Below are 10515 nucleotides of genomic sequence, written 5' to 3'. Positions count from 1 at the left end.
AGGAGCTAGAACCTGGGTCCCAACCCCTCCTGATTTCCAGCATCACTCCACAGTTTGCTTAGAGGGCCACCTGCCAAACAGCTGTAGTATGTGATGTTAAAGAGGGCTAAACACCCCCCGCACCTCCCTCCCAGGCTCACCATCTTGTTACATTTGACCTAAAAACGGTGGACAGCCTAGGGATTTCAGGGACAGACAGAAAACTTTATTTGGGACTGTGAGGTCCTAGTTCTACATACTGTCCTGGAGTGAAACAGGAATTGAGGAGAAAGTAGAAAGGAGGTGTCCCGGACCCCAAGCTAGGAATGGGGAGGGAAATGGAGGAACCCAAAATGCCTTAAGGACGGCCTACATACTAAGGAAAATTTTTTCTAACTCCTGGTTGCAGCAGAGGGGAGCGGCTGAGGGTGGAGGCAGGGGTGCGGCCGACCCACCCCTCCCACTACCCGACCAGCGCCTCCCTTCCTCCTTGGATGGGTGCCCCTGTCTTGCTAAGAACTGCCTGTTTACACAACTGCTTTCCTTGTGAAAATATAAAGGCTCCTATTCCCAGATGTCCCATCCTTGTAGGTTAAAGATTATGTCAAAAACTATATTGTATTATCTCATTCCTTCTTCCCATTACGATGGAAAAAACATCCGGGAGAGTCGGGTCGTTTCTCAGGTCGACTAGGCCATTAGGTGCCTTGGAGAAAGGACCCAAAGCTGCCCCGTCCTTCACAGACACAGTCCAATCAGAGTCTCCTAGGCACAACCATGCACCGCCTCCTTCGAGAAGCAAGATAACTTTCGGGTTTTGGTGGTCTCCAAAGTCATCAATTTTGCACCACTTTGGTGGTCTCCAAAGTCACCAATTTTGCACCGCCCTAAAATTACAAGCCCCGAGCAGGCCCTTCCTGTCAACTACCTACTGAAGGGCAAGCGGCCAGCATCGCCATGGAGACCAACGCCCTTCCCACCGCCACTCCCCCTTCCTCTCAGGGCCCCTGTCCCCTCCAGTGAATCCCAGAAGACTCTGGAGAGTTCTGAGCAGAGGGCGGCACCCTGGCCTCTGATTGGTCCAAGGAAGGCTGGGGGGCAGGACGGGAGGCGAAACCCCTGGAATATTCCCGACCTGGCAGCCTCATCGAGCTCAGTGATTGGCTCAGAAAGGAAAAGGCGGGTCTCCGCCACGACTTATAAACGCCGAGGGGCCAGGGGTCCGGAAAACGGCTAGTCTCAGGAGCTGCTGCGACAATCGGCTTTCTTTTCTGAGAGTGACTCCCTCGGTCCCAAGGCTTTCCCAGAGCGAACGTGTGCGGCTGCAGGCATCAGCGCGTTGAGTTTCCGGCGTTCCGGAGGAGTGAGCTCTTGTCGCGGGTCCCGTCCGCAGTTTCCAGTCCCGAATCTCGGAGCGGAGCAGACAGCAGGGCACCGGCATGGCCAAAGCCGCGGCGATCGGCATCGACCTGGGCACCACCTACTCCTGTGTGGGGGTGTTCCAGCACGGCAAGGTGGAGATCATCGCCAACGACCAGGGCAACCGCACCACCCCCAGCTACGTGGCTTTCACAGACACCGAGCGGCTGATCGGGGATGCGGCCAAGAACCAGGTGGCGCTGAACCCGCAGAACACCGTGTTTGACGCGAAGCGGCTGATCGGCCGCAAGTTCGGCGACCCGGTGGTGCAGTCGGACATGAAGCACTGGCCTTTCCAGGTGATCAACGACGGAGACAAGCCCAAGGTGCAGGTGAGCTACAAGGGGGAGACCAAGGCATTCTACCCCGAGGAGATCTCGTCCATGGTGCTGACCAAGATGAAGGAGATCGCCGAGGCGTACCTGGGCTACCCGGTGACCAACGCGGTGATCACCGTGCCGGCCTACTTCAACGACTCGCAGCGCCAGGCCACCAAGGATGCCGGGGTGATCGCGGGGCTCAACGTGCTGCGGATCATCAACGAGCCCACGGCGGCGGCCATCGCCTACGGCCTGGACAGAACGGGCAAGGGGGAGCGCAACGTGCTCATCTTTGATCTGGGCGGGGGCACCTTCGACGTGTCCATCCTGACGATCGACGACGGCATCTTCGAGGTGAAAGCCACGGCCGGGGACACCCACCTGGGTGGGGAGGACTTTGACAACAGGCTGGTGAACCACTTCGTGGAGGAGTTCAAGAGAAAACACAAGAAGGACATCAGCCAGAACAAGCGAGCCGTGAGGCGGCTGCGCACCGCCTGCGAGAGGGCCAAGAGGACCCTGTCGTCCAGCACCCAGGCCAGCCTGGAGATCGACTCCCTGTTTGAGGGCATCGACTTCTACACGTCCATCACCAGGGCGAGGTTCGAGGAGCTGTGCTCGGACCTGTTCCGAAGCACCCTGGAGCCCGTGGAGAAGGCTCTGCGCGACGCCAAGCTGGACAAGGCCCAGATCCACGACCTGGTCCTGGTCGGGGGCTCTACCCGCATCCCCAAGGTGCAGAAGCTGCTGCAGGACTTCTTCAACGGGCGCGACCTGAACAAGAGCATCAACCCCGACGAGGCTGTGGCCTACGGGGCGGCGGTGCAGGCGGCCATCCTGATGGGGGACAAGTCCGAGAACGTGCAGGACCTGCTGCTGCTGGACGTGGCTCCGCTGTCGCTGGGGCTGGAGACGGCCGGAGGCGTGATGACTGCCCTGATCAAGCGCAACTCCACCATCCCCACCAAGCAGACACAGATCTTCACCACCTACTCGGACAACCAACCCGGGGTGCTGATCCAGGTGTACGAGGGCGAGAGGGCCATGACGAAGGACAACAATCTGTTGGGGCGCTTCGAGCTGAGCGGCATCCCTCCGGCCCCCAGGGGCGTGCCCCAGATCGAGGTGACCTTCGACATCGATGCCAACGGCATCCTGAACGTCACGGCCACGGACAAGAGCACCGGCAAGGCCAACAAGATCACCATCACCAACGACAAGGGCCGCCTGAGCAAGGAGGAGATCGAGCGCATGGTGCAGGAGGCAGAGAAGTACAAAGCGGAGGACGAGGTGCAGCGCGAGAGGGTGTCAGCCAAGAACGCCCTGGAGTCGTATGCCTTCAACATGAAGAGCGCCGTGGAGGATGAGGGGCTCAAGGGCAAGATCAGCGAGGCCGACAAGAAGAAGGTGCTGGACAAGTGTCAAGAGGTCATCTCGTGGCTGGATGCCAACACTCTGGCCGAGAAGGACGAGTTTGAGCACAAGAGGAAGGAGCTGGAGCAGGTGTGTAACCCCATCATCAGCGGACTGTACCAGGGTGCGGGTGGTCCTGGGCCTGGCGGCTTCGGGGCTCAGGGTCCCAAGGGAGGGTCTGGGTCAGGCCCCACCATTGAGGAGGTGGATTAGGGACCTTCGTTCCTTATTATGTTTGTCTTTGAGGTGGACTGTTTGGACTCAAGGACTTTGCTGCTGTTTTCCTATGTCATTTCTACTTCAGCTCTTTGCTGCTTCACTTCTTTGTAAAGTTGTATCCTGATGGTAATTAGCTGGCTTCATTATTTTTGTAGTACAGCCAATATGTTCATTATAATTCTTTGCATTTAATGTTGATACTGTAAGGGTGTTTCGTTCCCTTTAAATGAATCAACACTGCCACCTTCTGTACGAGTTCTTTCTTTCTTTTTTTTTTTTTTTGCTTTGGGAAAACACTACAAAGGCTGGGAATGTATGTTTTTATAATTTGTTTACTTAAATATGAAAAATAAAATGTTAAACTTGTTCTTGTCTGTTTATATGTGAAGATAATGGATATTTGGGGAGGGATAGTGTCTGAATTCCATCTATATAGTCTGAAAAGGACAGTACTTCTGAAGAGTTACACGTGTAGGAGTTAGGGCTACACATATTTTTGTTAGGGCTTTATTGTGGGCCTTAAGAGGAATTGCAGGTGCCCGTCTTGATTAGAGTGGGGCTTGTTTCAGGGAAAAGTAGGGATGGCAGCTTCAAAAGGGTGTTGGAGGGGTGGTTGAGGTGGGTTAACTGGAGCAAGGAGGGAGGGGTGGTGCTGAGAGGGGATCATGGTTGTTTTCTCTCCCCATTGCACTTAGCGGAGTCCACAAAAAAAAAAGTCACTTTTTTTTTTTGTTTTTTTGAGATGGAGTTTCACTCTCATTCTGTTGCCCAGGCTGGAGTGCAGTGGCACGATCTCGGCTCACTGTAACTTCCGCCTCCCAGGTTCAAGCAATTCTTCTGCCTCAGCCTCCTGAGTAACTGGGACTACAGGCGTGTGTCACCACGCCTGGCTAATTTTTTTGTATTTTTGGTGGAGATGGGGTTTTACCCCAGGATGGGGTTAGGCAGGATGGTTTCAATCTCCTGACCTCGGCTCATATTCATTTATATGTGGAATCTAAACAGTAGAACTCAGAAGCAGAGAAGAAGTGGTGGTTAGCAAGGGCTGTGGGATGGGGGAATGGGGAGATGTGAAAGGGGAACAAAGCCTCAGGAGGAATGAGTTGTATTTTTTTTTTTTGAAACGGGATATTGCTCTGTCACCCAGGCTGGAGCACAGTAGAGCTCACTGTAGTCTCAAACTCCTGGGTTCAAGGAATCCTCCCACCTTAACCTCCTGAGTAGCTGGGTCTACAGGTATGTGCCACCATGCTCGGCCAATTTTTTGCATTTTGTAGAGACCAAGTCTTGCTGTGTTGCCCAGGTTGGTCTCAAACTCTTCAGCTCAAGCGATCCCCTTGTCTATTCCTCCCCAAGTGCTGGGATTACAGGCGTGAGCCACTGTGCCCTGCCTGTTTTTGTGTTTTTGTTTTTATTTTTTTTGGGGGGTATATATTGCAGGGCATGGTGAAAATAGTTAATAGTATATATTTCAAAATTTCAAATGTTCTTATCACAAAAGTATTTGCGGTGATATGTTAATTAGCTTGATTTAATTACTCCATATTGTGTTAATAATGACTATTTTGTACCTAATATATACAACTGAAGTTTGTCAATTTACAAAAACAATTTAAAAATCAAATAAAATGGGCCAGGTGCGATGGCTCATGCCTATAATCCCAGAATTTAGGGAGGCTGAGGCGGGCGGAGCACTTGAGGTCTGGAGTTCAAAACCAGCCTGGCCAACATGGTGAAACCCCATCTTCACAAAAAGCAATAGAATTAGCTGGCTGGGCGTCGTGGCTCACGCCTGTAATCCCAGCACTTTGGGAGGCCGAGGCCGGTGGATCATCTGAGGTCAGGAGTTCAAGACCAGCCTGGCCAACATGGCAAAACCCTGTCTCTACTTAAAAAAAAAAAAAAGCCAGGTGTGGTGGCACGAGCCTATAGTCCCAGCTACTCGGTAGGCTGAGGCAGGAGAATCCCTTGAACCCAGGAGGCAGAGGTTGCAGCGAGCCAAGACTGCACCACTGCACTGAAACCTGGGCGACAGAGCGAGACTCTGTCTCAAAAAAAAAAAAAAAAAAAAAAACACAATAGAATTAGCTGGGTATGGTGGTGGATGCCTATAATCCCAGCTACTGGGGAGGCTGAGGCAGGAAAATCGCTTGAACTCGGGAGGTGGAGGTTGCAGTGAGCCAAGATCATGCCAGCGCACTCCAGCCTGGGCTAGAGTGAGACTGCATGTCAAAAAGAAAGAAAGAAAGAAAGAAATTAGCTGGGCTTGGTGGCGAATCCCTGTAATCCCAGCTACTACAGAGGCTGAGGCAGGAGAATTGCTTGAACCTGGGAAGTGGAGGTTGTGGTGAGCTGAGATCACACCACTGCGGTCCAGCCTGAGCAACAAGAGCAAAACTGCATCTCAAAAAAAAAAAAGATAAAATAAATAAAAAATAAAACTTGTGGGATGGGCAAAACAGCAACAATGAAGTGGAGGTTCAGACTATGGCTCTGCAAATCCCAACTTGGGTGACCAAGTCAAATTATTTAGACCAATTTAGCTTTCGTTGCCTCCTTTTAAAATAAAGTATTTTGTCTGAATAGCTTCACTTCAAAAGTTCTAAGATCGTTTTGAGCAGAAATGTGAGGTAGACTAACATTTTCAGCTATGGTCACCCTAGCTGCAATTATCCAAGTGAGGGTCTGGAGGAATGAGAGTTTGGGGCTATGGCCATAAAGGAAAGATGAGTCAGGTTCTTTGTATCACCTCTGTAATCCTCATCCCATTCTCCTCTATATTAGGTATTCTAGAACCTTTTTGACAATTTAGCATATGGAAGTGGTCACTTGAGCTGCATCCAAGGTCAAATTAGAGAGCAACAAGTGATGGTTTAGGAGCCAAAGATTTTTTCCCCCACTGCCTGCCTGAATATCGTTGGCATTTAGTAGTTCGTGTCCGGTTCTAAATGATGGTTTTACCCTAGGTTTTACGAACAGTAGCCTCTTTGTCCTTTTTCATGAATACTCTAAAAAATAGCAAATATATGAGGAAAGGAGAAAAAGGCTGCACAGCATAAAGCTGAGAAGATTACGGTAATGGGTTGTCCTCCCACACAAGCCTTTCCTGAAGGTGTTCTTCCTGACATATCAGCTAGGTGTCCCTAACACTTCCTCCCCAAAACTGAGCCTAGCGATATCTACTCTAAATCAGGCTGGGCTTGGTGGCTCACGCCTGTAATCCCAGCATTTTGTGGAGGCCTAGGCAGGCAGATAACCTGAGGTCAGGAGTTCGAGACCAGCCTAGCTTACATGGTGAAATCCTGACTCTACTAAAAACATAAAAATTAGCCAGGCATGGCGGTGTGCACCTGTAATCTCCGCTACTTGGGAGACTGAGGCAGGAAAATCGCTTGAACCGAGGAAGCGGAGGTTGCAGTGAGTCGAGATCGCGCCACTGCACTCCAGTCTGGGTGACACTCCGTCTCAAAAAAAAAAAAAAAAAAAAAATGAAGAAAAAGATACCAACACACACAACACACATCACCAAACATCATACACGTTTATAAATGAGGGAGATAGGAAAGGGTCCAGAAAGGTGGGATTTGAAATGATTTATGAGTTTCAAAAATGCTTTTATTTATTTATTTATTTTTTAAATAGATACGGGGGTTGGGTGTCACTATTTGCCCAGGCTGGTCTCGAACTCCGGGCCTCAAGTGATCCTCTGTCTAGGCCTGTCCAAAGTGTTGAGATCACAGGAGTGACCTATTACGCCCCACCTGGCTTTTGTGATTTTGGTTTTTGTTTTGTTTTGGTTAATTGAAGCTTAAGGAGCCTGACAGTCTGCGGGATCGAGCTGGGAGACGAATTCAGATTTCGCTGGGGGAACGGCGTGCGGAGTGTCAGGGTAGCTGGACCCTAAACTGTGGCAGCTAGACCCTAAGCTGGGGCAGCTGGACCCTAAACTGGGACAGCTGGACCCTAAACTGGCGCAGGTGCGAGCGCGCTCCAGCGGAGTCCCAAGGTCATTAAGCGACCTTGGGCTCCTGCGAAGCGGCTTATGAACAGCATCCGGCTGCCGCTGGCCTGCTGGCGCCAGGGACTTTCTTCCGCCTGGCCAGACAGGTCCCTGTTTTTTGTTTTTCAAAATTCAGAAAGCATCTCCGAATGTTTGCCCAGAAGGGGGTGAAACATACTTTCCTGGCCTTTCTTTCACTTTGTTGTAGTTCTATGTGGATGAACAATGGGGAAAATGCCGCGCGTTTAGCCAGGCAGATAAGAAAACAGCCATACCCATCAGGCCCCCGACCCGGCGCCGCTATAAATAGACCCGGCCTCCCCATTTTAGTTCTCTCTGCGGAGTGGGCTCGTGGGTTGCTAGTAGAAGAGCTGTAATGTTCTCGTACCGCGTGCTGCAGGCCCTGCTGTTGAGTGAGGGGGAGCAGGGGATCCCAATGGCCTGCCCTGCCTTTGCGCAGCAGCCAGCGGGCGGGTACGTCGTGGCCTGGCCGAGGGAGGAGAGCGCGGTCCCCAGTCGAGCTGCGTGAACTACCATTGCACACTGTAGAGTTTCTGGTGCCTCTCCTTGGAACTCGGCTAGCGGCGCCACAACCCCTGCTAACTAATCGCGACATCACAACTGTGAGTGGGGTTGTGCGAGTGACTGTAAAATGGGGGTGACGGTTGCCCGGGGAGAGGAGGGGAGTGATGATGACCCCAGGTGACTCTGAGTGTGTCGCTGACGCCATCACCGCAGCGCTCTGACCGCCCCTCGGTCCAACATTCCTAGACCGGGCTCAACGAGGGGTTCATGGCCAAGATCTCTAATCCTTTGTTCCTGTGTTTCATTTCCCCGTTAGGAATTGTAAGATGTTCATCGCTGTGTTATCCTTGAGTAAAGGTGAGTATTAGGTGCGAGAGCCTTTTGAGTGCCTCTTGGGAAAGCTTTGTTCCCAAGCAGGCTTTCGTTCATGGGGCATTATGCGCCTCCCTGCCTTTTTTTTTTTTTTTTTTTTGAGACAGTCTGCCTGTCACCCTGGCTGGAGTGCAGTGGCAAGAACACAGTACTGCAGCCTCCGCCTCCCGGGTTCAGTCGATTGTCCTGCCTCAGCTTCCCGACTAGCTGGGACTACAGGCCCGCCCCACCACACTCGGCTAATGTTTGTATTTTTAGTAGAAGGGGTTTCACCGTGTTGGTCAGGATGGTCTCCATCTCCTGACCTCGTGAGCCATTGCGCCCTGCCACTTTTTTCTTTTTTGAGCCATCCACGTACCACAGCTGGTGACCCTTGTATTTGTTATTGCTATTTTGTTTTTGAGACTGTTTGCTCCGTCGCCCAGGCTGGGGCGCAACACCAGGATCTCCCTGCAGCATCCGCCGTCAGGGCTCGAGTGGTCTTTCCACCTCAGCCTCCTGGGACTACAGGCACGTGCTACCACCACGCCTGGCTAACTTTTAGTTTTTTTACAGAAACGGGCTTTTACCATGTTGTCCAGGCTGGTATCGACTCCTGGGCTCAAACAGTTCTCCTGCCTCTGTCTCCCAAAGTGCTGGAATTACAGGGGTGAGTCGCTGCGCCTGGTGTTGGTAACTTTCTAGAGACTACTTTTTGGTTTACATCATTTTCCTTGTGACCGTTGTGTTTTTACTCTTTTGGGGGTCCGGGGGATAGTCTCACTCTGTTACCTAGGCTGGAGTACAGTGGCATGATCTACACTTACTGCAGCCTCTGCCTCCTGGGTTCAGGCGATTCTCCTGCCTCAGTCTCTAGAGTAGCTGGGATTACATGCTTGTGCCACGGTTCCCTGCTAATTTTGTATTTAGTAGAGACGGGGTTTCTCCATGTTGGTCAGGCTGGTCTCAAACTCAGGTCATCCACCTGCTTCGGCCTCCCAAAGTGCTGGAATTACAGGCGTGAGCCACCTTACCTGGCCTGTATTTTTACGTTTTAATAAATCCCCGTATTTTTGTTGAGGGCTGGGTAACCTGACTCCTCCACTCATTTCTACTGTAAACTAGGAGTACACTGAGACCTCCCAGAGGAGCTGTTCTCTGCAGTTTTAAATTACTTTCTACTACTCCCTTTCTAACGTCCGTTCTTGGACTCATTTGTTAGACCAATATGTATTGGGACTGTTGTGTTTTGTTTGAATGTACTAGATAGATCTCTTTCCAGAAGGGCTTCCCTTGATCCAGATCTCCCTAATTGGGAATGATGATTTCACAGACTAGAGTCTCTGATGCTGGTCATGATGTCAAAACTAAGTTCTGACTCATTTAGGGAACTGGATACTTGGGTTTCTAAGAGGGACCAATGGAAGAGCCGTAATTCTGCTTATTCTCAAATTGTCTTGTTTTCACCTTGTTAGAACGTGAGCTCTGGAAGCCCAGCCAGGGACAATGCTCCTTCAGAGAGATTCTGCACTAACCTGAGTGAAGGCCTAAGGTTTGGAACCTCCCCCTCGTGGAAAGAAGCTTTGTGTGGCTGTCATGCTTAGACAATGATTCCTGCGACTTGACCTTCAGGCTGGGAGAGGTGGAGAGCCATGCCTGTTCTCCTTCGTTGCTATGGTGACTATCCTTTGTTTTGGCTCAGTTGGAGTGGTAATGATGATCTGGTTGGACTAGAGTCTCTGAGCTTTTCTCTGAGGATCTTTGAACCCACCTGATCCACCCTCATGCTGCCTAGAATCTCCTGTAATTCACGTTTTTATGGCCAGTTATTTACATGATGAGGTTTGATTGGCTATGGTTCTGTAGGATGTACTTGAAGCATGGTGCTGGCATCTGCTCAGCCTCTGGGGAGGCCTCATGATACTTTATATTGCATAAGGTACAGAGAAAAGTAGGGATGTAGCATGGCCAGAGCAGCAGCAATGGCTGGGAGTTGCCTCACCTTTTTAATAAACTGATCTCTAGAGAACTGATTGTCATGAGCACAGCATCAACGGGATGGTACTTAAGCCATTCATGAAGAATCCATCCCAGTGATCCATTACAATTCAATATGAGATTTGGTGGGGAGACAGATCTAAACTATATTACAGGGTCTCACTTTGTGCACAGGCTGGTCTTCATCTCCTGCCTCAGTGAGCCACTGTGCCCCACCCCAACACGTTTTGTGTGTTTTTTGAGACTCGCTCTGTCATCCAGGCTGGAGTGCAGTGGTACACTCTGTATCAT

The 10515-nt window shown here is 51.0% G+C and overlaps 1 protein-coding gene and 3 non-coding genes across 4 annotated transcripts; all 4 read left to right on the top strand.

Moving 5' to 3' along the window:
- The first annotated feature begins 1191 nt into the window (after positions 1 to 1191).
- Positions 1192 to 3716, top strand: LOC105497607 (heat shock protein family A (Hsp70) member 1B). The gene has a single exon (XM_071097244.1). The coding sequence runs from the start codon at positions 1419 to 1421 to the stop codon at positions 3342 to 3344; it is 1926 nt and encodes a 641-aa protein (XP_070953345.1). The 5' UTR covers positions 1192 to 1418; the 3' UTR covers positions 3345 to 3716.
- Positions 3717 to 8035: 4319 nt separating this feature from the next.
- Positions 8036 to 8098, top strand: LOC112429466 (small nucleolar RNA SNORD48). Its single transcript, XR_003021723.1, has one exon. It is a non-coding gene; the product is annotated as a small nucleolar RNA SNORD48 (small nucleolar RNA).
- Positions 8099 to 9540: 1442 nt separating this feature from the next.
- Positions 9541 to 9607, top strand: LOC112429471 (small nucleolar RNA SNORD52). Its single transcript, XR_003021728.1, has one exon. It is a non-coding gene; the product is annotated as a small nucleolar RNA SNORD52 (small nucleolar RNA).
- Positions 9608 to 9928: 321 nt separating this feature from the next.
- On the top strand, positions 9929 to 10011 carry LOC139363532 (small nucleolar RNA ZL8). Its single transcript, XR_011624153.1, has one exon. It is a non-coding gene; the product is annotated as a small nucleolar RNA ZL8 (small nucleolar RNA).
- Positions 10012 to 10515: the final 504 nt, after the last annotated feature.

This window comes from Macaca nemestrina, chromosome 5 (assembly GCF_043159975.1).
Source record: "Macaca nemestrina isolate mMacNem1 chromosome 5, mMacNem.hap1, whole genome shotgun sequence".
Taxonomy (NCBI): domain Eukaryota; kingdom Metazoa; phylum Chordata; class Mammalia; order Primates; family Cercopithecidae; genus Macaca; species Macaca nemestrina.
Note: the sequence above shows the minus strand (reverse complement) of the source record. Positions and strands in the feature narration are given on the sequence as shown.

Coding starts and splice junctions, on each gene's coding strand:
- LOC105497607 (XM_071097244.1), top strand. CDS start 1,419: ATGGCCAAAGCCGCGGCGATCGGCATCGACCTGGGCACCACCTACTCC.